The sequence below is a fragment of the Pogoniulus pusillus genome, chromosome 7 (genome assembly GCF_015220805.1).
Source record: "Pogoniulus pusillus isolate bPogPus1 chromosome 7, bPogPus1.pri, whole genome shotgun sequence".
Classification (NCBI taxonomy): domain Eukaryota; kingdom Metazoa; phylum Chordata; class Aves; order Piciformes; family Lybiidae; genus Pogoniulus; species Pogoniulus pusillus.
The window spans coordinates 23393663-23421440 of NC_087270.1; the positions used below are offsets into that span (position 1 = coordinate 23393663).

Below are 27778 nucleotides of genomic sequence, written 5' to 3' on the forward strand. Positions count from 1 at the left end.
GTCATTCGCTAGCTTACGCCGGTGTGCTGTGAAACTCCTTCCAGAGTTAGGAGACTGCTAATTAAAAATTAACACTGCCACTTATATCCATAAGCATATCTGAGAATCGACATAGGCTCCTTTGTAGCAACTGCGTTCGAGGACGAGCTAAACAAACAGTTAATAATGAGCAACCGAGCCCATGAATTTATCCTCATTTCCTGCTCACCCACTGCTTGCCAAGATACTGTTGCTGCCTTTGGTGTACTTCATATTGCAAATTATTTGCCAAAATGTTTCCGTGGATACTTCCAGATTTACAAATTAGTGGTCAGATTTCCCCCTCCCCCCGCCACTTCCTCCCCCTCTCCCTCTTCAAAATGTGATACTTGAGTTTTGGACGTCTGCTGTGACAGCAGCACCTCACAGAAGCACATTTCTTGTGCCTCGACTGGAGGAGGTTAATTTAGAAAGAAGAAGAAGAAAAAAAAATTAAGATGCACAGACACAAAATATCAGAGCTGAAAATATAAAAAGAAAGGAGAGGGTGGAGAAGAAAGCAAAGCATCTTACTGTTGACTTAAAAATTCTTATTACTGCAAACATTCCTGCTGGTAAACTTGTTTCCCAGAATATTTATGCAAGCAAAAGGAGCTCTAGTACAACCAGAGCAAGTGTAATTTAACATCTGAATTAATGTTTATCTTGTTGCAACTTTGCAGTATTCCCTTGCTTCCACTCAGATGTGAAATTCTTCTGGTGTGTAAATACTAATGGGTTTCAGCAGCTTCCAAAGAATTCACATTCTTTAATGTGCTGGTGGCTTCCACACTGGTACAACAGTGCCTCCAAGGTGGAAACAGGGGGGAAACTGGGAAAGAGATAAGATAAACTGTTGGGAAAAACACCCTCTCTGAAACCTAGCCCAAACTGTTGGCTACTTTCTGATTTCAACCAAAACTGCTTCCCTGGACCACTGCTGTTCCTGAGATCTGCAAGAAGCCCCTGTTGTTTAAGACAACGTGATGGTTGTCTTCACCAGAAACAAGACTGAATAGTAGGCATGAGAAAAACAGATGTGTTAACTGCACCACAATTCTGAGTGTGAGAGGATCCTAAGGGAGGAATCTCTGTTCCTCGAACCAGCTGACTAAAGCATCCTATGTTTTGCCTGTCTGATCTAAAGCAAAGAGTTTGTAGCACAGCTCAGTGCTGGTAACTTCAATATTCCACAGGACAGCAGAATATCCCACTGCATAAGACATGCTCTCCAAGAAATCATGCAACTGGAGCAGCAGCAGCACTGCCAAGGCTATCCTCCAAAGGACAATAATGACAGAATCAGAGAATGACAGAATCTCTGTGGAAAAGACCCTTAAGATCAAGCCCAACTGTCAACCCAAGACCACCAGGGCCATTAAGCCATGTCCCAAAGTGCTCTGTCCACACATTTTCTGAGCATCTACAGGGACAGTGACTCCACTACCTCTCTGAGCAGCCTGTTACAAAGCTTGATCACTCCTTCAGGAAAGAAATTTTTCCCAGCATCCAATCTAAACCTTCCCTGGTGCAATTTCAGGTCATTTCCCCTTGTTCTTTCACCTGAAGCTAGAGAGAAGAGATCAACCTCCACCTCACTCTAACCTCCTTTCAGGGAGTTGTAGAGAGCAATGAGGTCTCCCCTCAGCCTCCTCTTCTCCAGACTAAACCATCCCAGTTCCCTCAGTTGCTCCTCACAAGACCTGTTCTCCGTATCTCTCACCAGTTCCCTCAAAAAAAGGTCAAAATCAGCAGTGATAGCAAATGGGCCAATACTGTCTACAACTACCAACTATCTGAAGGGACATTGTAGCCAGTTGAGGGGTGGCCTCTTCTCCCAGGCAACCAGCAATAGAACAAGGGGACACAGTCTCAAGTTGTGCCAGGGTAGGTATAGGCTGGATATTAGGAGGAAGTTCTTCACAGAGAGAGTGATTTCCCATTGGAATGGGCTGCCCAGGGAGGTGGTGGAGGCACCATCCCTAGAGGTCTTCAAGAAAAGCCTGGATGGGGCACTTAGTGCCATGGTCTAGTTGACTGGATAGGGCTGGGGGATAGGTTGGACTGGATGATCTTGGAGGTCTCTTCCAACCTGGCTGATTCTATGATTCTATGATAGGAGATCAGAGCAACAAACTTGAGGAAGATAAAGGAAAAGGGCTAAGAGTTTTCACAGCCAGTGTCCCTCATCAAACTCTGGGAGGGCTGGAGGGTTAAGAAGTTAATTCAAACCAAGTTACCTAAATCCTGTTTGTCCTCCTTTCTGGAGCTCTCAATTCAATTCTGGCAAAGCCTTGGAATAATTACCTTCTCCACAATAACATTTCCCATTTTCTCCCATTGAATATAGCCACCACAGCACTTCCACCAGCAGAAGGGAGCTGTGAGTTACATGCACCAACCTCCAATGGATGCTTTCGCTTGCTGCCCGAGCAAGTCTTCCCACTGCTGGGAGCAGGAGAACCCCTGGCTCCTACCTTCCCATTCAAGGGGATGGCGGTTCATGGGTTATAGAAGGCAAGCTAAAAGCACCTGGCTTTTCCAAGGAATTTGGGACAGCTGGCACTAAGAATTCTTGCAGATGTGGAAGAAAGATTTTTTTACAGCTTTGCCCATAATAAAACTGAGTGAAAGGGGAGACTTGCGTGGTTGGGATAAAGGGGGGGACCTCCTCCTCCCATTCTGTGTCCACTACAGGGAAATATGACCCCTGTTACACAGATGAGCTCCAGGAGCCCTCCGGCATTCTGAAGAGCAAGTATCAGTTGGTGCAGGATGGAGACTCACTGTAAGCTCTACTTTTGGCAGAGGCTGTTTTGTTTTAATGCTTCCAAATTCTCTTGAGGAGAGGGGAAAGAAAATCCTTGCTGGTTTTAGACAATTATTTCCCCTGTTTTATGTTTACAGCAGCCTAGTTTTGTGTCCATTTGCCCTCTCGTCATACCCCTTTCCAAAACCAGATGATCATCCTGCATGGGAATAGGGACAGGGAGACCAATTATCCCCATGCTCTTCCCAAGGCAGAAAATCTCACAACCATAGAAGGATGAGAGAAAACTTGCTTTAACCTTGAAAAGTTTCTAGCCTGTAAAATATTCAAGGCAAAAATCTCACAACCATGGAGGGATGAGAGAAAACTTGCTTTAACCTTAAAAACTTTCTAGCCTGTAAAATACTCATTTGCAAACAAAACTTACTGAATTAAGTGGTGTAATAGTATTTTTTTTCCCTATGAGAATAACAACCTGGAAGCAATAAAGGCTATTTTCCTCAGCTAGATTTGGACATAAAGTGCCTCTTCCCAATACCTACTTCCAACAAATCCTTTTCTACAAGTAACAGCTTTGCTAAGTAGACTGCACATAGCTTATTTTAAGCTTTCTTGCTTAATAGCATGGCATCCAGCAATCAGTAAAGAGTCAAATTCCAGATACAGAAAACAACAGAAAAAACACAACACAACCAACAAACCTTTAAAGTCGACCATAAAGTGAATGTCTTTCAGCTCTGTGTTTTACTTTCTGCTCAGCCTCTCATTTTAGCAAGGTTTAACCTCTTCAGGAAATTGTTTTCCAAGCAGTCAGAAATAATGATTAAATTATGGGATTTACATTAAAGTGATTCTTGGACCATTCCCTTTTTTTTTTTTTTCAAATCATGGCAATTTGTTTTTTTTTTTAAAGGTGTTTGAAGTCCTTGAATTTACCTCTCGGCACCATTTAAAGAAAAATAAGTAGTTTCTAATCCCCTAATGTGCTTAAATAAAGCCTTCAGTAGTCTAAATAGTTATTAAACATCTTTTGGGATTATAATTTTATGGCTTTTGGTGTTTTTTTTTCCCTTTGTCTGATTAGATGATGAACATGAAGATCAAATACTCATCACATAACAGACCAATTACATCGTATAATCCCCCAAATGAGGTTTGAATTCCAACATTTTAAATTAAGCTGGATTTAAAAGGATGCAGAGAATTCACAATAAGCAAACAATACATTTGAAAAGGCACCTCCCAAATTCCCTTCTTTTTGGTTTTGAAAGTTACCATTGCTGGGGAAAAAGCAGAGTATAGGCTGAAGCAGCAACGATAATCCTGTTGCCACAACTAAGTTTACAGAGATCTGGTTGTAGGGGAAATTTTTTTTTCTTTCTCTTCCCATCCTCCAATTTTTCCCTTCTTTCACTTTCCCAGATTTATAGAGATTTGATTTATAGAGATTTGTTTGTAGGCAAGACAATTTTTCTGTTCCCATTCCCTTCCTCCAGGCTCTTCCTTTATTTTGCAATCCCTGCTGAGGGATATACATTGTAGTGAGGAGATCTGCTTGAAAAATGGTGGTGAGATATGATTCCTGAATGTTAAGTGATCCAAGAAATTATGAGAGAGAGAGGGAGAGAGAGGGGGGAAGGAGCGAGAATGGGGAAGGAGCAAGAGGGAGCGAGAGGGCCTGTAAAATTCTGCCAGGCTGCAGCAGACCCTGAAATTCATCCTTAGCGCAATTTTCTGGAGCACAGCTCCAGTATAGGACTGGTTTGCCCCAGTCCCTCCTTGAGATCCTTCCATGACATTTGATGTTCATCTGATGCCACCTCACAAGCCTTCCCTAGATTTTTGAGTCAATTTTCACAGTATGGAGATGTCTTCACCCAATGATTAGTAGCTTGCCTTTTTTATTCATTCTCTTTCTTTTAAAAGCCAAATAGAATCACAGAATCATTTCCATTGGAAAAGACCTCCAAGACCACCAAGCCAAACCTTCAACCACCTTCAACCTAACACCACCATGGACATTAAGCCATGTCCCATGATGTCTCTGTCAATATTAACAGCTAATTCCTTCCACTTTAAGTTTATAGGAAAAGGCCAAAAGTAGATTCCACAAATCTGAAAATCTGTGGGCTGGTGTCATCATCTACCACTGAAAATTTCAACAAGCTCCATGTCAATGTTTTGCCTCAGGGACAACTGAGGCAGCTCTTTTGCCAATTATTTCAGAATAGGAAACACTTAAACTCTATAAATTCATAGAATTGTAGAATTGTTTTGGCTGGGAAAGATCTCTAAGATGATTAAGTCCAATTGTCGACCTAAGACCACCACGGCTATTAAGTCGTGTCCCAGAGCGCCATGTCCACATGTTTCTTGAACACCTACAGGACTCCCCCAATTCCATGGACAGCTCATCCCAATTCCTGACCACTCTTGCAGGAAAGAAATTTTTCCTAATATCCAATCTAAACCTCCCCTGGCACAATTTCAGGCCATTTCCTCTTGTTCTATCACCTGATACTAAGGAGAAGAGACCAACCCGCACCTCACTCCAACCTCCTTGCAGGGAGTTGTAGAGAGCAATGAGGTCTCCCCTCAGTCTCCTCTTCTCCTGAAGCAGTTCTGCACAGCAGAATTATGGAGGAGGAGCTGCAGCCTGACACTGAGTGGAACTATTGCCCAAACACTTCGATGACTGGAGGAGATAAGGCCTTGCATGGGACTTTTTTTTTCTTCAATAAAGAAGAAGGGAAAAAAATCCTTCTAAGTAGGAAACAAGAACTAAGGGAGAAACTTTAGGAAATAAAGTCAGTACACCAAAGAAGCAGAGAAGCCCAGAATGGTTTGGGTTGGAAGTGACCTTCACAGAATCACACAGAAACATCCAGGCTGGCAAAGCCCCTCAGGATCACCAAGTCCAACCTATACCCCTAGTCTACAAGATTCACCTTAAATCATACCCCTAAGCACCACATCCAAACAACCCTAAAACACATCCAGGGTGGGTGGCTCAACCACCTCCCTGGGCAGCTCATTCCAGTGCCTGACCACTCTCTCTGTGAAAAACTTTTTCCTAATGTCCAATCTAAACCTACCCAGTCTCAGCTTTAAACATCATTTGAACTCCCCTGTCATGGACAGGGACACCTTCCTCTAGACCACACTGCTCAAGGCCCTGTCCAACCTGACCTTGAAGGCTTCCAGGGAGGGGGCAGCCACAATTTCTCTGGGCAACCTGTTCCAGGCTTAATACTTTTGGAGATGGAATAACTGCATAGAAGGAGTTAATCCAGTTTATACTATTTTAAAAAGATTGTATTAGTCCAACATTTATTTTAAGTCTTTCCAGCCATTAATCATTAGTATGACAGACACAGCAATTACTGTCTATTTTGTTTAATTCCATGCCACTGATGTGTATTAATATTACTATTGTGAGAGGGGAAAAATCCCCCAAAACCCAAAAGAAAACTAAACATTGCCTTTGTAAAGGAGACTCCCACCTAACACTCTAATTAGGAAGCACCAGTGGTCAACAGGATGCTGGGTTTGGCACTCAACTGCTGCTTGTTTCTTCTTTGCCATTTTTTGGATTGGAAAATTAAGGCAGGTTAGGCACTGGGGGTGTCTCCTTCTCTGACATGTCCTCTTCATGAACAGAATCATCTCTCTTTCCTCAGCCGCTGCTTTAAGGAGGGCCTGGTACCACTGAATTGTTTCAGTTGGAAAAGACTAATCACTGAGTCCAATCACTGACCTAACACCACCACAGCCATTAAATTGTGTGACAAAGTGACCTGTCCACACATTTCTTGAACACCTCCAGGGAGGGTGACTCCCATCACCTTCCTGGGCAGCCTGATCTTGACCAGTCTATCAGTAAAGAAATTTTTCCTCATATCCAATCTAAATTTCCCTTGGTGCAACTTGAGGCCATTTCCTCTCCACCATGGGGAAGACCACATTCACTAATAATCAATCCATCAATCAATCAATCATGTGGGATCTCTGGTTTCCTCTGCTGACCATTCCTCAGGATGATTTCCCTCCCACCATGAGAAGCCCCTGGGGACACTGTGATGTTTGTGTGTAGGGTTGCCCAGGCAACCTCATAAATGGAATCTTCCTTCCTTCAGTCTCTCACCCTCTACTCCTCGGCTCTGATTGTGGCTATGATCTGGGCTTGTGCATTTTTCTGCAGAGAGCACAGCATCCCAAGCAGCTTGTCAATATGTTATATTGCTCTAGCATTAACTGTAGTGTTGATTCTTCCTGTGTTACCATAGAATCAACCAGGTTGGAAGAGACCTCCAAGATCATCCACTCCAACCTAGCACCCAGGCCTATCCAATCAACTAGAGCATGGCACTAAGTGCCCCATCCAGGCTTCTCTTGAACATCTCCGGAGACAGCGACTCCACCACCTCCCTGGGCAGCCCATTCCTATGGCAAATCACTCTCTCTCTGAAGAACTTCCTCCTAATATTCAGCCCATACCTCCCCTGGCACAACTTGAGACTGTGACCCCTTGTGCATTTTTTTCTGGAGGGATCCAAAACCGCCAACATGCTTGCCTGGAGGAGATCTTCCTCCACACACAATGCACATCGCTTTTCTAGATGCATGAGTTCTCTGATGCCTTCTCACTCCAGCAAGAGCACTTGCAGCTGAGAAACAGGTTTGGAAGAGCCTGCAAGATTGGCCAGCTCTGTTTGAATTTGGAAAAACTGTCTAAAATCCCACCTAGACTCCACCTCAAAGGTCTATCTCAGAGTCCTAACAGGAGAAGGTTGGATTGAGTAAAACAAGTCTGAAGTGGTCAAACAAGCCTGGAGCTACCATGATGCTGCCAGAAGCTGCCCTGCAAAAAATCTACATCCTTCCTTTGGCTGGGCTGGATCTCCATGGGACAGGATGGATTTTTAAGGTGAACTTTGGCTTGGTGCTGTAAGATAGAAAATGCAGTGCCTTCGCTGCATAGGTCCTGGGAGATCCTTGTATTTGAGCCTTCTAGGAGAAGGGACCACCTCACAATCAGATGCCCTTACGGCGTCTTCCACAGGCAGCTCAGCAGCAAGGCCCACAGGCACTCTCATTTCCTCCTTTGCACACAATTACCACACAGCAGAAGAGCGAGAGCCACTTCCACCTTAAGACCTAATCTAGGCAAAACCCTGAGTCCATTCTCCAGTTGCGAGATGTGCATGAAACCATCTGTGGGTTCAGGTCAAGTCCACATGAAATAAATGCTCAACAGTGTGGCTTCTGCCACAGTCTTTTGGGAGTCACTTTTGTTGTCTTTTGCCATGCTCACAGTTAAGGGTTTTGAGAGTGGTAGCTGGCCCAGGCTAAGAACATGCTGGAGACAGCTTAAGCAGTTTAACAGGACAAACCATCGTGTTCCTGCGCTTGGGCCTCAGTGATGTTGAATCTGCTAACACAGCAACAGGTCACTTCCAGGAAAAAATACTGATAGTATTAATAATACATAATAGGTACTACTTAATAGTACTTAATTCATAAATCTTCAACTGAAAACTAGGGGCACTGCCAAGCTCAGTGTCCCCAGCATGTCTTACCCTGACTACAGAGTTTCCAGGACACCTCCTTAAACCAGAACCTTAAATCAGCTGCATCAGTCTCCTGGGAGCACCAATGCTGGCAAAGCATCCTTGGATCATTTTGCAGGCAGGTGTCCTTAGCCTCTCAATCTGTCTGCAGAGACACGCTAGGACACTCTCAGCTCATCTTAGAAGAGAGCCTAGATTTGGGGAACCGCCTCAGCCTTTGTAAGTGATGTCCTGAACACACCACGGACAGGGCTAAGGAGCTGGCAAAGCTGTGACACTGCTGACCTAGAGTCTGCCAGAGAAAGAGATTAACTTGGAGTTATTTGGATTAATTTGGAGGTGGAGTGCTCCAGCATGAAGGTTCATTCATAGCAACCCAGGACAGCTCAAGACAGGATTCCCTGCTTGATCCCCGTGCTGACAAGAGTCACGGCAGCTATCTGGTTTCTTGGCTCAGTGGGGGGACAGAGGGGCAATGTGCCTGAGTGCTTCCTCCGGTTTACAAGTATACCCTTGGCAGGGCTCCCAGTGGGCTGGACAAGCTGGCTGGCTTTTGGTTTCATCCTGACCCTAACTCCAGGCAAGGGAGAGAATCATCTGCTGAGATTAGAGATAAGAGCTGTTTTTCACCACTGCTTGCAGACCCCCGACACCCCTCACCTGGCTCTTATCCTTCTGGCCCAGAAAAGCTCAGCCAGAAAACCTGGAGGCAAAAGCCCACACTCTCACAGAGGAACAAACAACAGTGACAGACCACCATAATTTGATAAAAAAGACCAGCATTAAAACCACTTTGCTAAATGCTAAGGTCAGAAGGTGTGGTACACCAATATAAAGCCTGGAAAGAAGCTCCAGCATCCAGTTTAACACCTGGTCACATCGTATGCATCATACACCTGCTCCAGAGCTTTGATTTCCAGCCCCAGGAATTAAAGAAAGAACAACCAGAACACAACACAACAGCCAGGTAGCTGTGGCAAGACAAATAGCTGTGCATTGCCCCACCCCTGTATCACATCAAATACAGGGGTAACTTACACTCTGGGAATGAGAACGTCTCACAGACCAACCAAAAAAAAATCATACTTTGCTATTAAACCAGATACATTCAGACCTTTCATCAGGAAGCTTCTGATGATCTCTGACAAACACCTGAATAAGGTCTTTGTTTGCCCCCCCCCCCCCCTTTTTTTTTTTCCTCTTTGTTTTTAATCTCCCCAATTCTTTGTCTGTGGTTCTCCAGAGGACAGAACCAGGAGCTTCCAAAGGCTGCTTTCAGCTCCGGAGCAGTGATTCCCACCTCAGCTAAGCGGAGCTGCGACTGGGTGAGCAGCATGGGCAGGGCAGGTTTGTGAGGTTATGAGTGTAAAGCTTAGCCACATTTGGCAGCAGCATCCTCTTAACAACTACAAGTCAAATAAGCCAACAAAATCTCCAAACAGCACACACACACACAAAAAAAAACCAACCACCAAACCAACCCCCAAACCATTAAAACACAAGCTCCATGCTCATCCCCTGGCATCTAGCAAATGAGACAACTCTGCTTGGAAAAGTTCCCTGAGCTGCCTGTCAGCAACATCATACTTTTTTATTTCTCCTTTTTTCTTTCTTTCTTTCTACAACTAGGACATTTTTTCCCCCATGTTTTTATTTTGCATTATGTGATCTAGAGTTCACTTACTGTTAGATGCTGGAACAGCCATGCCCTCATGATATTTGTGGCTACTTTGGGAAAGATGCCACGCTTTTTATGTCGCTTTTTGTCCTTATCTGGATCATCATCATCACCTGTGCTGGGGGAAGCTACACTGTTGTCCAAGCCGTCACCTGTAAATATAGTGAATCAAATTTTGACTTATGCTACCTTTATATACTTCAGCCGAAGCCTGGCTTTGGGTATAAACTGCATGAATATTTAAATGAGGTATCAATTCTTTAACACCGTCATTCACCAGGGGATAAGGGAGTGGGGTGGGGGTGAAGGGGAAGAGACATGGAGAGAGGGAGCTCTCAGGACTGTGGTAGCCCCGTTCTGGTTTCTCTTGAAAGATAGTTTGGCCATTTCCCAAACCAAGAGGTGCTCAAAATAAAAACAGCAACCCAAACCCACAGTTTTGCAAGCATTCAGCCTGCAAAGGTGGAAACAATGGCTTTTCTTCACACTAGGGCACATCCCAGACATTTATCCCAAATAGCTACTTTGGCTGAGATGGCAACTGGGAAGGCAGTGCTGGGTGTCCCATGTCGGTGATGTGTGTGAAGCTGAGTGACTCTTCCTGCTCTGGGATGCAAAAAGCAGGGGGACTGCAACATCATATTCTTTCCCCAAATTCAGAAATAAGCAGAGAGCTGGGGCATTGCTTATGTTGAATCTTTACAGATGTTTGACTTCCCTGAACATTTTGACAGCAGGTAGGTAGCTAGCTGGTCTCCCTTCTTCCCAGAAAGAAATTCATAGTGGGATAAGTAGACACCATTTTGACATACACTGCTTTGTACTGGTGTGTCATAGCCATCGCAGGTGTTTGCTCTGGTTAAACCACAACTGATACAGAATGGATTTCCTTAATGCAGAGAAGGTCTTGGAGAGTTCTCATGATGTTATCAACATATCTCTGGGAGGATGTAACTGCAAAGCAGCCAGCTTAGGTCTGAGCTGAGGGGCTGGCAGGTCAACAAAACCAAAAGCTGCAATGCCCAGCCAGGTTTGCTTTTTTGGTCTCAAGCCCTGAAAGCAATTTATGTGCAAGTCCACAGAGCAAATAGGTCCTTGCATTCTCTGCATGTGGACTGAACGTTTGTAGCAACACAGACTTGTGATTATTACTAGGCTAGTGGCTTTTTTACACCCCTGGGGGGCAAGAACGATTGAGAAAGTCATATGAACTGGGCTCACTCAAAACTACCTCTGGTATGGAAACAGAAATAAAAGATACAAGTTAGAAAAAAAGGGGGGAAAAAATACAATTAAAAAAAAAAAAAAGGATGCAGAGTGGCAAAAATGAGATTTGTTGAACAGCTTTCAGAAGAAAAAAAAAAAAAAAAAAACACCAAATGTTACATTTTTAGCACCTGACTGACCATGGCAAATTTATTGTTTGCCCTTATGACTTGGCCAGTGTCTTTAATGTTATAGTAACCTTGGGTAGTTATAGAAACAATCAAGATTTTTATTTTTTAATGAAGAAATCAGATATCCAACAAATTCTTTGAAAGCTCAGTGTGTTAAAAAAAGAAAAAAGGGAGGGGGGGGCTTTTATGGAGAGAAGCAATTCACCATATAAAATAATAATTCATAAAAGAAACATGAGCAAAGGAAACAACTCAACAGCATTTAAAATTCCACGGGCTAATCCACTTTCTGTCTGCGAGAGGCAAACAAGGAAAAGAAAAGTCTTCTGCATTCATTGATTAAAAATGAAAAGCTTCTAACCTAATGACACTGCCTTTCACCACCTCCCTGCAATCGTCCACCTACCCTCTCCCCTCCCCATCACCACCCCACCCCCCCGATGTACAATCCCCCCCACCCCCTTTTTTTTTTTGCTTTATTTTGTTTTAAATACACTCTCTCCTCATTTCAAACCCCCTTCAGATTAATTTAGCAGGCATTGCCTTGTGCCTGACGGGAGGAGGACTCATTGATAATTTATGGAAATATCTCCTATAATCCAAGGGAGATGACTTTTTTTCCAGCTTTGTGCATCAATAGATAATCAAGGCCTTCAAGCAGCCTTAGCTTCCCATTACCTCGGGCAAGAGAATTCCTGAAAGCATGCCTCCGGGGCACCTGAATTATATCCTCCATTAGGGGAGGAAAAGCTTTCTGCATTCCACCTATAACACTCCCCAGAACCTTTCCTGTTTATTTCTGCTGTATGAAAGCAGAAGCATTAGAAACAGGATTTTTTAAGTGAAGACTTATGTAGATACAATGGAGAAACCTTTCAAGCGCGAGCCAGATCACCTCCTTCAATCCCTGGCGGTGACCTATCCCAAATAAAAGGGTTCTGTTACATCATTAGCTCAAGCCAAAAACAGCCTTGGCTTAATGCACAGTTTGTTCTTCCTACTGTTTTTAGGCAAATACTGCTACTTTACTCCCATCTGGGAGGGAAATTACACTGCTGGGCTGTAATCTAAGACAAGATTTTCATTGGAAGCAAATGCTTTCAATCCAGTGTAAATACTGGTGCATGTTCAGAAAAGCCTAAAACAATAAACCCTGGCCCCGTCCGACACAAGTTCGAGAAAGTGAAAGGCAAGGAGAGGAGAAGAAAGCACTCAGCTGTCCTAACGCCGAGCAAACGCTTCCCTAGGCTTTTAGAAATTGTTTAACCTCTTCCACTATTTTTTTTCTTTCCCCCCCCCCCCCCCTTTTTTTTTTTAATGGAAAATTGATCCTGTAAAGACTTGAAACCACAGAGAGAAGTCTAAATGGTCAATTGTGGATTTTAGCATTTCCATCTACTTTGCAACTCGATATACTCACCTCTGTGAGGTCTCCAGAGATTCTCCCCACACACACTCCCTTCCTCCTCTGCTCTCCCCCCTTTTATTTTTGCCTGCTTTCCCCCTTTTTCAAAGAGCACTAAACAAACTTGAAGCACTGCCGACCAGCCACACGGTAGCAGCTACGAACCGCACTTGTAAAATGTCAGCGGCGACTCCCGTTCCTGCAGTTGACTTCTCCTGCCGCCAAATGAAGGCAAACTGAAAAGGTGGAAATAATCATAGAAATGATGCTAGTCCATAAACAAGCTTACAGCCTCATTAGGATAGCGGGAGGCTCCGCTGGGTGATTTATGCTTGTTTTGCTGATGCCATGAGGAAATGCCATAGGGCAACTTTAGCCAGCTGCTAATGGGTTCTGACAGCTTCTTAGCAACTAGTGCAAGCAACGCCGTGGCGTTTGCTAGTGACAGAAACCGAAAATGTCATGTTATCTGCCCATGTGTCACGAAGTCCGTGTGGCAATTAACTAGTAGGCCAGTGACTGAGGGGCCAGAGGCTCTTCAGAATGGCCCGTGGCTATTTGAGGGGGCAGAGGCAGGCGCAGCGCTCGCCTTCACGCCGCACATATGCGCGGCCGTATGCGCGATCCTCACCGCGCTCCCTCCGCCTTGGTCGCCGAGGAGTTTGCTCCACACAGGCCCTTTGTCCATGGAGAAACTCCGTCTCGCTTTCTCTTTAGGCACGGCCTGACATTATCAGAGGAGCTGCAAGTAATCTGTCTTGATATGATGGTTGGAAATGGCACTTTAATTGGCAATACCTGATTCTCTGGTTTCTGAGCACTGGATCCAAAGGTGCTAGCTGTTTTTCTGCTCGCTCGCAAATTAGTCTAAAAGGATTTAAGATCACTGAAGCAGACTCGGTGCCTGTCAAATTGCTGGGAGCACAGCAACTCTGCACAGCAACTACATGCTATTAAAAAAAAACCATAAACCCAAACACAAAAAAAACCACAAACCCCAAAACCAAAGGCAGAAACCAAAGCAAGCCCCAGCCCTGTGCAAGAAGCAGGAGGAGAGCCCAGGCTCCGCGTGTGCTTTGGCTCCGCAGCGTGCAAAGCCAGGCGCTATATGTCAAGCTGTCGAACCTTTCAGCGTGGCCATTTGCCCTTTCAAATAATATTTAAGAATTGTTTTTACACAATTTTTTATAGGCCATGCTCTAGTGAAAGAGGCCAACCGACAAAGAAAGGAATTTGTACTACAATTCGTCCGTGGACCATTTCTTGCTAGACCTGGGCCGGTCCCCACGGAGTGAGGCAGGTGACCTGTGGCAGCTTCCCGGCTGTCGAGGAGCTCCGATTTCAAACGCCCTTGACTCCAGCGTCCCAGAGTTGCCTATTTAAGCACACCCAGGCATTTAGGCCGTGCTATCTTGTTCCTTTCAGGAGAGGATAAAGCAGCATTTATCGTATTCAGCCCTGCTGAATGGGTCAGGCTGGCCACGACAGTGCGGGCTCCTCTTGCTGCATACCCCTTACCACCACCATTGCCTCCTACGACTTCCCCTTCTCTCAAACACCTCCCCCAAAAATTAGAGGCAGAAGCAGGAAAGGGCAACTGAGTTTAAAGCAGCTCCTTGAGTGGGGAATGCTCTCTTTGTCCCAGGTGAACTGTTACAAACATCAGCTGGCAAAATAAGTGCTTCTGGAGAGCAACCTGGCACACATGTTCACCTTCAGCAGCCATCGGCCACTGAAAGAGTTAAGTGGCAGCTCAAAGCTTCCTCCCTGGCTCCCAGATCAAACCAAAATTACATCTCAACAGCCAGCAATGCTGGAAACGCAGGCAGCATGGTACAGTTGGGCAACTTCAAAAGGGCTGCAGTTAAGCCAATTTTGGCCTCTTCTTCCAAGTAAGTAATGACAGGATGAGAAGAAATGGCCTCAAGTTGCACCAGGGAAGGTTTAGGCTGGATATTAGGAAAAAAAATAATATTTACTAAAAGGGAGATCAGGTATTGGCAGAGGCTGCCCAGAGAAGTGGTGGAATCACCATCCCTGGAGGTGTTCAGAACACGTGTAGACATGCCACTTTGAGACGTGGTTTAGTGGTCATGGTAGTGCTGTGTTGATGGTTGGTCTTAAAGGGCTTTTCCAAACTAAATGATTCTATGTTTCTCTTCTATGATACTAACTTTCATCCACTTTCTCTTCTATGATACTAACTTTCACCCACTTCAGCTCCCAAAATCCACCCTCAAATCCTGACCATAGAAGCTCCCTAGATGTGACATAAATAGTCCCAATCTCAAGGTGAGAAAGTTTCAGAGAAGTTGGGAATTCAAATGTCCTGAAAACCCCATTCCCCCTGCTCGATTACAAAATCCATGCCTTTGCACATAGCTGTTTAGACTGAAGTCTTCAAATGATTTTAAGTGACTAAACATCCCAGTAGCAAATACAGATTTACTACAGGCATCTTCACCAGCTGCAAGAGATTTCTCTAGCCCTGTCCTAGGATCAAACCTCTATTTGGAGTACAAATATTTTTTACACCAAAGGAAAACACAGCATTCTTAAAAAGCCTGCTTCCCCCACCTCTGGCATGAGATTTGAGAGAGGTTCAGAGGTCCATTGGTCCATACACTGGGAGGCAGCTTGAGGAAGAGCTCTAGCTTTGCCGAGGTCTCAAACCATGCCATGAACACTGCTTTCCAGCTTTCATGATCCACTTCTACACAAGCATCTAAACCTGCTGCTTTAAGGAGCTCAAGGAAGAAAATGTGAAAGACTGTGCTAGTTTGAAGCTAGCTAGAATATTTTGGTGACAGGAATTAGATGATAGACTGTGAAAAGGAAACAATGGTGATGTCTACTTCACTCATAGGCTTGCTGGGATGTATGAAGATGAGAACACAAACATAGATAACACAGTTGCTCACTCTAGCTCTGGCTGCAAGCACTTTTCTCTCTAACTTGCTGTCTAACTAATCCGTCTGCTTCATAACCCCACTGGCCAATTCTCCAAACTCACCTTGAACACAAGGCAAAGTCTGGGATAAGGTAGAGGGGTGGAAAGGAGGTGGAAGGGTGGGTGACAGCCCCTCCTGGGGACTCTGGTTTCTGGAAGGGGTGTTGTGTTTCTGTATTACTTTTCAACTTGTATATTTCTGTATATATATTGTAAATACCTGCTTGTATATTGTGCTAAGCTGTAAATACAGCTTCATTCTTTGATTTCCAGCCTCTGAGTCTAGTCTGGGTGATTTTCTTAAATGTGGGGGGTCAAGTAACACCCAAACCATCACAAAGATGTGCTCAGAAGCCTTTAGAAAGACCCAGAGCAACCTTTGAGTGGACTCAGTGTCTTCTACAAACTCTCTATATTGAACTTATGTTTCCATATCTCTCCAGTTCAAAGCAGCTTCTACTTCATGAAGACTTTTACAGCCTGCACGTACTTTTGCACTTAATAAGCAAGAATAATTTAAACATGTGCTGTGTTTGGACAAAAACTGCTGACTTCTGTACCAGATTTGAAATGTTTTCAGTGCTATGCACTGAAACACCTACAGAAGGTGAGCCAAAGTTCGTGGACTTTTCAGTAGTATGATTTTGGTTTGTTTGTTGGGGTTTCTTTTTTGGTTGGTTGGGTTTTTAATAATGTTCTAGTTTGAGGCAAATTGGAATCATTTAATGAGAGAAATCAGATTATAGGCTGTGAAGAGAGAAAAAAAATGGTGATGTCTACTTTACTCATAGGCTTGCTGGGATGTATAAAAACAAGAACACAAAACATAGGTAAGACTATGTGTGTGTGTCTCTGCTGGAGCCTGCACTTTCTCCCTGGGCTGCTTCTGTGTAACTAATCCTTCTGTTTTCTAACCCCTCTTCCTGATCCTCCAACCTCACCTTGCACATAAGACAAACTCTGGGATAAGGTAGAAGGGTGGAAAGAAGGTGGAAGGGTAGTTGGGAGCCCCTCCTGGGGACTCTGATTTCTAGGAGTGTTGTGCTTCTGTAGTGCCCTTAACTTGTATATTTCTGTATATAGCTATATATTGTAAACATCTGCTTATATATTGTGCTAAGCTATAAATACAAAGCTTCACTCCTTAACTTCAAGCTCAGCTGAGTCTAGTCTAGGTGATTTCATGAGAGTGTGGGGGGGTAATTCCCAAACCATCACAAATATTACCATCTTTTTTTTTTTAAGCATCTAGATATGTGTTACTCAAATTCCTGCTGCTCCTAGTGCGAGAAATCCTACATTATCTAAGCCAAATATTTCACTGCTCACTGCCCATCTACTGGCTTCTCTTTTAACCCTTCCAAAAACCCAGTAACTGGAAACCAGGGTTCATCAGTAACATGAAGCAATGTGTGAGAGATTTTGAGTGACAAAATTACTTTCCTTAACTCTTCTTCAGTGCCATGTACTAATTTAGAGTAACTATTATAATTTCTGTGTCTTTACCTATATTGTCCCTACCAGAAACACATCTCTGCTTTGCTGGATACCCACACATGCACCATGCTGAGTTTCTGGAGAGCAAACCAGGCCTAAGTGTGAAAGGTAATTTTCATAGAATCACAAAATCATTAGGGTTGGAAAAGCACTCTAAGACTATCAAGACCAACCCAACACCACCCTGGCCATCAAAGCATGACCCAAAGGGGAATGTCTACATGTTTTCTTAACACCTCCAGGGATGGACAGGATGAGGGGCAATGGGTGGGAGCTGAGGCATAGGAAGTTCCATGGAAACACAAGGAAGAATTTTTTTCCTGTGAGGGTGACAGAACACTAGAACAGGTTGCCCAGGGGGGTTGTGGAGTCTGCCTCTCTGGAGATATTCAAAACCCACCTGGATGTGTTCCTATGTGATCTGCTCTAGGTGATCCTGCTCTGCCAGAGGCATTGGACTGGATGAGCTTTCAAGGTCACTTCCAGCGCTTGACATGCTGTGATTCTGTGATGGCAACTCCACCACCTTCCTGGGTAGCCTGTTCCAATGCCTGGCCACTCTTTCAAGAGTTTTTCCCTAATATCCAATCTAACCCCAATCTGATGTAACTTGAGACCATTTCCTCTCCTCCTATCACTCGATTCTAGGGAGAAGAGACTGACCCTCACCTCATTACAAATTCTTTTCAGGGAGCTATAGAGAGCAATGAGGTCTCCACTCAGCCTCCTCTTCTCCAGACTAAACAATACCAGTTCCCTCTGCCATTCCTCCTAAGACCTGTTGTCCAAACTCTTTCCTTAAGAGAAAAGCCTTCTCAAATATACTTAAAACTTAATGAATATCAGTAAGGTTGAAAATGAGCATTATCATAGAATCATAGAATCAGTCAGGGCTGGGAGGGACCACAAGGATCACCTAGTTCCAACCCCCCTGCCATGCCCAGGGACACCCTACCCTAGATGAGGCTGGCCAGAGGAACAAATACCACGTGTCAGAGTTTGCACGTGGCTCTTAAAGGAGATGCAAGGATTGATGCAAGGATTCAGACCACGACATAAACAGTAGGAGGTTGTCAGTCATAGGCAGTATCCACATTTACAAGATATTAGAGGAAACAGTTACAAAAATGTTCTACACAAGTATTCATAGGTGGAGCAACCTGGACAAGTATAAATTGCACTTTGGCATTTGACAAATTTTCTTGGTTTTGCTCTTGAATGGCTGCACTTTGTTCTTTGGGACAGGAGCACCTTTTTCTAGTAACTTGATCCTCCCTTTTGACTCGAATTCCCTTCAGGCAAGCAATGAGCAAATTAGCTGTCTACACAAAGAGTTAAACCAGCATTGATGAATAAGGGGGGGAAACCCCACAGATTTTACTCATTTTCATTTGTTTGGCAGCCACGACGAAGGGAATCTCTTCTCCTGTACAAGGTAGCACTCTGAGAGCTTCACTATTGTGGCTAAGCTGTGTGATATTTCTGAAGCCCTGCATCTATGCGACGAATTAAATGTTAAAAAGAAAGCAATTCACTGCATGGGGAGCAAGCAGCTTTCTGGTGCCAGCAACACAACTTGGAAGCATATACCCTGCAGAAAGTTCTCTGGTTAAACAGAAAAACATCCTGCCTTAACCAAGAATGGTAATAAGCTCAAACAGGTCAGGTTTTGTCCCCCTTAACTTAAAAGCCAGTGAGAAGACCCTTCCATTCCTTGAGAAAAGCTGGATTTCAGTCATTCTCCCATTTTGTTTAAATACAGGTTTGTTGGTTTTTCTTTTTGAAACCTCAGCAGAAGAGCTGGGCCTGCTAGCTGAAGGTCCCTCACCAGTGGCATTCTCCATCAGAAGTCAACCACAGACAACTGAGAGACAAGCAAATCCACCACTGGACTCTGTTAGACTTACTCTCTTGCAAAGCAGGAGCACAAGAAGCAGCAGGAGGAGCACAGAACTGCTCTGCTGTGAGGGAAATACACCCAGCTAATACCCCAAATGGCCATGAGGTCAGTTTCTGTAAATCTCTACAGCTCCTTAACAACTGGCTCTATCTTTGTGTTTATCCAGCTCCTAAGACACTTGACTCTTGGACAGAGCACAAGCAGCTGTAAGAGGCTCAAAGTAAAGATCAGAAGCATATTAGGTATAAATGGAGGGACGTGTTATCTGTAGAAGCAGCTCATTCCAGTGGAGCATTTAAGCAGGCTTCCTTCCCTAAACACAGCTAAATTGCCCTGGGCCCTGTCTGCATGCCTGCTCCAGAGGAGATGGTGCTGTAGATTTCATAGTTTACAACGACAGACATCTTGATGCTGCCCAAACCACACAAAATTAGGTTCTTTGGGTTTCCTTTTTAAGAATTGTTGACCAAGACTAACCTAAATCTTTAGGATCATTGAAGCAAACTTACAAGGAGAGGGAGCTAGGATTGCTTAGCCTGAAGAGGGACCTCATTGCTCTCCACAGCTACCTGAAAGGAGGTGTAGTGAGGCTGGTGCTGGCCTCTTCTCCCTGGTAATTAACAACAGGACAACAGGTAATGGCCTCAAGCTGCACTAGGGGAGATTTAGGTTGCATATTAGGAAGAATTCCTTTAGTGATAACAAAGTCAACCAAGGGACAGCAATGTGCCCTTCTGGCCAAGAAGGCCAGTGGGGTCCTTGGGTGTATTAAGAAGAGTGTGTCCAGCAAATCTAGGGAGGTTCTCCTCCCCCTCTACTCTGCCCTGATGAGACCCCATCTTGAGTACTGTGTTCAGTTTTGGGCTCCCCATTTTGAGACGGACAGGGATCTGCTGAAGAATGTCCATCGGAAGGCTACGAGGATGATGAGGGGATTGAAGCACTGCCTGATGGAGAGGCTGAGGGACCTGGGGCTGCTTAGTCTGGAGAAGAGAAGACTGAGAAGGGATTTAATCAAGTTCATAAATATCTGAGGGCAGGATGGGACGACAGGCTCTGCTCTCTTGCTCCCTGGGACAGGACAAGGAGCAATGGATGGAAGCTGCAGCACAGGAGGTTCCACCTCAACACAAGGGAGAACTTCTTTGCTGTAAGGGTCACAGAACACTGGAACAGGCTCCCCAGAGGGGTTGTGGAGTCTCTTTTTCTGAAGACTGTCAAGGCTTGTCTGTATGTGTTCCTCTGTGACCTGAGCTGGATTATGGTCCTGCTCTGGCAGGGAGGTTGGACTTGGTGATCTCTTTGGGTCCCTTCCAACCTCTGACATCCTGTGAAAGACTGGTGGGGCACTGGAATAGGCTGCCCAGGGAGGTGGGGGAGCCACAATCCCTGGAGGTCTTCAAAACACAAGTAGATGTGGCACTTTGGGACATGGTCTAGTGGTCATGGAGGTGTTGCATAAAACATTGGAACTGATGATCTTAGAGGTCTTTTCCAACATTAATGATGCTATGATTAAAGCATTTTCTTTTGAGCCAATTCAAAACCAACCAATGCCATCTGGAGCTGCAGTGTACCCTGCAGGAACTGGAGTTCAGACACTATCTGCCCCAAATTCTCTTTTGCAAGGCTGGAACCCATGTCCAAGAATCATACAGCCACTGTGAACGAGAGAAACTTCATGTAGATGCAGCTCAAACAAGTCAAGATTCATGACCAGCCAAGCCCACATAAGGTGCTTCCAATTGGAAGTTCCTATGTAGTTTGTGCTGATGAACAATGTGTTTTCTTCTGTTCCTGTCATGTATTTTAAAGTATCACCAAACCCAATAAATTATTATTCCCCCTGTCTCTAGTCCACCAGTAGCATCTAACAGTGAAAATTAAAACACAATTGGGGAAAAAAACCCTACCATTAATCTTAACTTGGCATGTCATGGTAGGACCACATATTCCATTTCCCCACATAGAGTGGTCACTTTGCAACTGTAAAAGGCAGATTTAAAACAGATGCCTCTACCTTATTTACCTTTTCTCTTGTGACAGTAAGAACTGCTGAGCTGCCATTGCAAATGCTTCACAAAACCTTAGGAAAATCCACTTGCTTCAGCAAATCACGGCCACTGAATCCTCCTGACCACCACAAAAAGATGTCTGACTTTGGATTTAAGGCACAAAGTAATTGTTTCTCCATGCTTAAAACAAGAGGGAGGCAGTTTTGATTTGTTATGGAGAGATCACCCAAAAAGCCTTCTGAGGCAGCCTGGTAGTTCCCAATACAGGCTCCAGCATCTCACAGTTATGGAAAGAAAGGCAGAGCAGAGCGCTGGCCATGTGTACATAGAAGAGCAGTTTCTACAAGGTGTCTTTGAGGTCTAATGGCATTTAGATACCTGTGGTGGCCTAAGTTGCTGGGCAGAGCAGAGAAGAACAACAGAGAGTTGGGAATCTTCAAGTACTTGAGCTCCATATGAACAGGACAGGAACTGGCCCCCAAACACTTAACGCTTGTTTTTTTCTAAGCAAATGTTAAGACCGAATAGATGGCATTTAGACTACACCATGACTTTGCTTCCCTGCCCTAGCACTATCTGGGATGCTCAGAAGATGCCTGCTTCACTGCCCCAAAACTTTGTGTTACCATGCAGGGAAATCAGCTCAGGAAAAACCACCTTAATTACCAAACAGCCAACCTCTGTCAGACCTCTCAGGGGAAGGGCATAGAGAGAACTAATAATGTTTTATTTCTGCTGCCCCTACTCCTCCTTGCTGCCCAGTGCTCTAAATCCACTGCTTTTGTTCTTCCAGCAAAAGCTGGTCAGGACAATAGCAGGAGGCTGCTCCTCAGGAAGGAGGTGCAGAAGCCAAAAGGAGATAAGTAGATTTGACAGAGCCCAGCTCACACCACATTTTCTTCCACTTGACTGTCCTTCTCCAACACAAAAGGCAAATCTGCTCTGATGAGGTGGTGCTTAAAAAAAGGCCACAATGGGAAAAACAAACCTGTGGTTGGGCTTCAGAGTGAAGGCGTAGTGGTGTGGGCGGGTAGGCACATCGCTGCTGCTAACACGGCTCCCACTGCCCTCTGCTCAGCATGCCGAGGAGGAGAGGGCTGCTTTCAGAAATCATCTCCCACTAGCTTGCCTCAAGCTTACACAAGTAGCACCCACTAGAGTACAGAAATGGAGATGGAGAGCAACTATGGGTGTCACTCTGCATCCATTAAAGCCTAACTGCCAGCAGTAGCCCCGGTAAACTTCACTCAGAAGTGAAGTTTAATCTGTGCAAAATGGGGTTAGAAAGACCAAATTTGGGTAAGGTGAAGTAGAAATTGCTGAAGTATCACAGAATGTTGGGGGTTGGAAGGGACCTTGAAAGACATCCACTCCAATCCCTGTGCCACAGTAAGATCACCTAAGGGCAGGTCACACAGAAACATGCCCAGGTGGGTTTTGAATGTCTCCAGAAAAGGAGACTCCACAACCTCTCCAGGCAGCCTGTTTCAGGGCTTTGTCACCCTCACAGTGAAAGAGTTTTTCCTTATATTCACGTGGAACCTCCTCTGCTCCACCTTGCACCCATTGCCAACTGTCCTATCATCAGACATCACTGAACAGAGCCTGGCTCTGTTCTCCTGACACTGCCCTGCACATCTTTATAAATGAACGAGGTCGCCCCTCAGTCTCCTCTGCTCCAAACTCAAGAGCCCAAACTCCCTCAGCCTTTCCTCACAAGGAGGATGTTCCATTCCCTTCAGCATCTCTGTGGCTCTGCACTGGACTCTCTCAAGAAGTTCTCTGAGGTCTTTCTTGAATGGAGCGGCTCAGAACCAGACATAATATTCCAAGGCAGAAGAGGGCTGCTTGCACAGCCCAGGTTTCCTTTGATATACCACAGCTTGGAGGGATCAAGCAATGATTACCCAGGTGCTCAGGCTGCTAACTCTCCTTCTGTTATAAATATGTCCCCTTAAAAAGTGAAAGCTACTTTCTCACCTCTACTAAAATCCCTTGGGTGCAGGGAGGCAGGGTGGCACCGACAGGCAGGTTGGGATACAACCCTTGCATATCCAGGCAGCTAGAATAAATTCAACTCCCGCAGCAGAGCCTGAAAACTCCAAGGTCTTGGAGAGTCCTTTGGAGAAATAACAACAGGGAGGTAGTCCTGACTCTGCTCCTTAAGGTTGAGCATTGGCCATCAGGCCTTGCACTGAAGAAGGGAAACCTTCACAATCTCCCCCAGGGACGCACAAGCACTGACCGCCCTTTCAGACACTTCAGTCCTACTAAGTTGACATAGCTCCTTCAGTTCCAGCCTAGTATGTTCATCTCACTGCTGTTATTTTGGTTTCCTACAACTGCTCTGTCACAGCTTCTGGTGCTTTGCTGTTTGTTTTACAGGCAGTTATAGGTTAGGGTGTGGGCTTTTCCCTCCACATTAAAACAAACAACAAACCCAAATACAAATCACCCAGGAGCAAATAGACATCAGAGCGTCCAAGACATGCAAAGATGGTGAAAGCAAAGTCAGGTCAATGATGGTCACTTAAGAACTTCCCCTAAATATCACCTACAGTTGCATGCATGCCTTAGTTTTACTTCCTCCGTCTTTCCTATGAAGACACATTCCTAGACAACAACTACTTTGAATAGGCAAACTGATTGGAAGAAAGGGAGGAACTCCTGGTACAATCCAAAAATTGAATATAATTTATGTCACTACACCTAGTGGCATCCAAGTCCCAGCTGCAAGAGGGCTGAAGGATGAGAAAGGAGGTAACTTGTCATTTCCAGTTTCTCTCTCTTTCACTCCATCCTTTTGCAAGAAGAGGGATTAACCAAAAATCACAGAATCACAGAATGTCAGGGGCTGGAAGGGACCTGAAAAGCTCATCCAGTCCAACCCCCCCTGCCAGAGCAGGGTCACCTATACCAGATCATAGAGGAACACATCCGGGTGGATTTTTAATATCTCCAGAGAGGAAGACCCCCACAGCCCCCCTGGGCAGCCTGTCCCAGTGTTCTGTCACCCTCACAGGGAAAAAATTCCTCCTCATGTTGACATGAAATTTCCTTCCACCCATTGCCCAATCCCACACATATCTCAAAGCAAGGTCAAGTCTTACCAAAAAACCACACAGTGTTTTAAAATTCAACCAACCAAACAAAACCAAATCAACCAATACAAACATAACCAAACAAAATGCAAACATCCTTCCACCATCAAGCAAAAAAGATTTCTCCTGTTTCTTTTTCAATTCATGGCATTTGTCATTATCTCTAACAGCAACAGAAGGAGGCAGAAAGCAAAACCTGCCTACTTTTAGTTATGAATGAGTAACCAAGGAAGTTAAAGAAAACCTCAGGTTCTGGCAGGCTAAAAACCACAGGTATTAGCTTCCCTGTGGCAGGTATAAACCACAAAGTATAATCTTGTTTTCCACAGAATCATAAAATCAACCATGTTGGAAGAGACTTCCAAGATCATCCAGTCCAACCTAGCACCCAGCCCTATCCAGTCAAACAGACCATGGCACTAAGTGCCTCATCCAGGCTTTTTTTGAATGCCTCCAGGGACAGTGACCCCACCACCTCCCTGGGCAGCCCATTCCAAGGGCAAATCACTCTCTCTGGGAAGAACTTCCTTCTAGTAGCAAGCCTATACCTCCCCTGGCATAACCAGAGACTGTGTCCCATTGTTCTGTTGCTGGTTGCCTGGGAGAAGAGACCAATCCCACCTGGCTACAACCTCCCTTCAGGTAGTTGCAGACAGCAGTGAGGTCTGCCCTGAGACTCCTCTTTTCCAGGCTAAACAACCCCAGCTCCCTCAGCCTCTTCTCACAGGGCTGCGTTCCAGGCCCCTCACCAGCTTTGTTGTCCTTCTCTGCACACATTCCAGTATCTCAACATCTCTCTTGAATTGAGGAGCCAAGAACTGGACACAGTACTCAAGGTGTGGCCTGACCAGTGTGTCTTCTGATGTAGTAACCCCACCCTTGTTAAAAGAGCTGAGGTCTTGCCTCTTCCAACCACCAGTGATGGAAAAGGACTCTCATCTGACCAGGTCACCACTTGATATGTTTCCTCCTGGGCTACCTACAAAACCTTCAGCTTCAGAAGGGTTCTGTCCAATATCCTGTTGCTCACATGGTACCCTCTCAGCTGAGGTTACAGAGGACTACATTTCTCCTTCTTGCCTCAGCTCTCAGGATGTGCTTCTCAATTGTTGCACAAGGACACATCAGGCATGGGCAGAGCACCAGTGCTGCTCCTGGTTAAACACCAGCAGTGTCCCCATGCCCTTCCTGTGCAGGCAGTTATCAGCTAGAAGGGTTTTGCAGACACCGGCTGCCACACAAGGAAAACAGCATCCTGTGAATGCTGGACAAAAAGAAGAATGGAAAGGAAAATGGAAGGAGCAGGGAAAAAACAGGAGGTGCTGGCTCAAAGGAGAGGGTTGCCCACACTCTTAGCCTAGCCTTCATCTACAGAAGACATTTGCTTTTATAAACCTCAGAAAAAATGTGGTGTGGGAGCTAAGCCAGGTCCTAGGCACATTTAACTTAGGTGACCTGAACTTAGTCTGCAGATCACCATAGGTCTCTCTGACCTTGGCAGTGACACAAGGATCATATTTTCTCATGGATGAATTACTCTGGAATAGTTCTGCCAATGTATTAGGCATAAATAGCCTTTTATTTAGAATTTCTGCCTCTCACCTCTCCAAACAAAATCTATTTATTAGGCATAAGGAAAACTCCACCCTTCATTACAGTCTGAGTACACATCTCAGTGGCCAGACAGAATGTTCATGGCAACGTGCTCCCAGACATTGCCTTCAGCAAGATGCATCTTTGGAGTTAACTGGTGAAGTTTCTCACTTTTAACTGCAGCCTGCATATTGCCAGATGAATATACAAATATCTTCAGACACAAAGAAGGGGGAGTATACAGATGGGTACTGGAAATGTTCAGCTTTGATCATCAAAACCAAACCCACAACTCTTCTATCTTCACATAAGCTCCATTAAAACCAGACAAGATAAGCAAAAAACAAACCCCAAAACCAAAACACCTTAAATCATTTAAAATTCACATTTAGCCTTGCAGAAAATTGACCAGATTGGAAGAAACAGGTAAGCAGTGTGTTCTTGGACAAGAGTCAGCACAGTTTGGATGATGCAGACTTTCTGTTCAAGAGTTATGCTGGTTTTTGCATCTGGTCACTTGAGGTCACACAGCACTTGAGGTCTGAGGCTCTGCAGAAGCCCTGCATGCATCCTGCCCACGAGGGAGGTGGCTAAAGTGGCTGTTAAAATCACTTGCTATTCTGATGCCACCTGAGTCCTAATTGCTGAAGAAATGAGGATGAAACCACAGAAAGGGCTTTCTGGCGCTGGCTAAGGAAGTGCCAGTTTCTGATGTCAGAATAACATCCCTTTAAAATGTGAATCAGAGTGGTTCTCTCATGCTGCTCCTTGACACAGGCAGGCAAAACATTCACAGACTCTTCTGACAAAGATCAGGATAGTTTTATATCAGAGTCGTAAAATTACCATGGTTGGAAGAGACCTCCCAAGACCACTGAGTCCAACCATCAACCTAAGACCACCACAGTCAGTAAACCATGCCTGAGAGTGCCACATCCACAGATTTCGTGAACACCTCCAAGGACAGTGACTCCACCACATGCACAGGCAGCCTGTTCCAATGCCCCACTACTCTTTCAAGAAAGAAGTTTTTTCCAATATGCAATCTCAGCCTTCCCTGGCATAGACAGATAAATGGCTAAACATGAAGGTAAGCAGGTGGGAAGGAAGGAGAGAAGATTAAACAGAAAAGTAGATAGATTGATAGATAGATTTATTGATACGCACTCAGGCATGAATAAAAGGTAATGGAAATACTTGCAAACCTGTATTCAAATTCTCCTGTGCCAACCAAATCCTAGTTAATACTACTTCCAGTTTTCCTTGTCACTCTGACCAAACCCCTTCTGAGAAATTGCACAACGAGCAAAACAGACACACAATTTCCCAACTCTTTTGTGAACTGCTTGCTTCATCAGCACACAGCTTCTGCTGTATGGCTGACCACTCACAACCTGGAGGCAAGTGTCTCCAACTTAAGATTGGGTCAACAAGGCTTCTCAGGCAGAAAGCAAAGTCTGCAGGCACATCCCCACACCTTTTGCCATTGCAGTGCCAGAGCAATAGTCACCAACGCCAGAGCTGGTGATTCTCCTGAGACTGGAAAATGCTTTTACAAATATCTGCTAATTATCTGAACAGTTGCCAACAGTGCCAGCCTCTGAAGCATTACTGATCATGTTGTCATCTGCTAGGCAAAGCAACTTTGTGTTTTGTCATTTATTCAAACTGCCTCACCAGCTTCACCTGCAATTCATCCTGTAGGTGGATGAGAAGGGAAAGTAGTTTTGGCTGTAGTGCCCAGTTGAAAGTCAAAGTTCAGTCAAAAAAAAACCCATTCTTACCTGTGCTTTAGCAGTTTCTATGGAAAAGACTTTGACATAAGCACTTTACAACGACTGTGAGCTCAGCAACAGTGTGAACAAGGAAAATTAGACCTGGACA

At 44.8% G+C, this 27778-nt stretch overlaps 1 protein-coding gene across 4 annotated transcripts in view; it reads right to left on the reverse strand.

Annotated features, from left to right (window-relative positions):
- The window catches only part of MEIS1 (Meis homeobox 1), a 140419-nt gene that overhangs the window by 64100 nt on the left and 48541 nt on the right, over positions 1-27778 (reverse strand). For all 4 annotated transcript variants that reach the window (XM_064146210.1, XM_064146211.1, XM_064146209.1 and 1 more), the window contains one exon: positions 10043-10188. In XM_064146210.1, coding sequence (XP_064002280.1) covers positions 10043-10188 — 146 coding nt within the window. The remainder of the gene's footprint in view (positions 1-10042; positions 10189-27778) is intronic.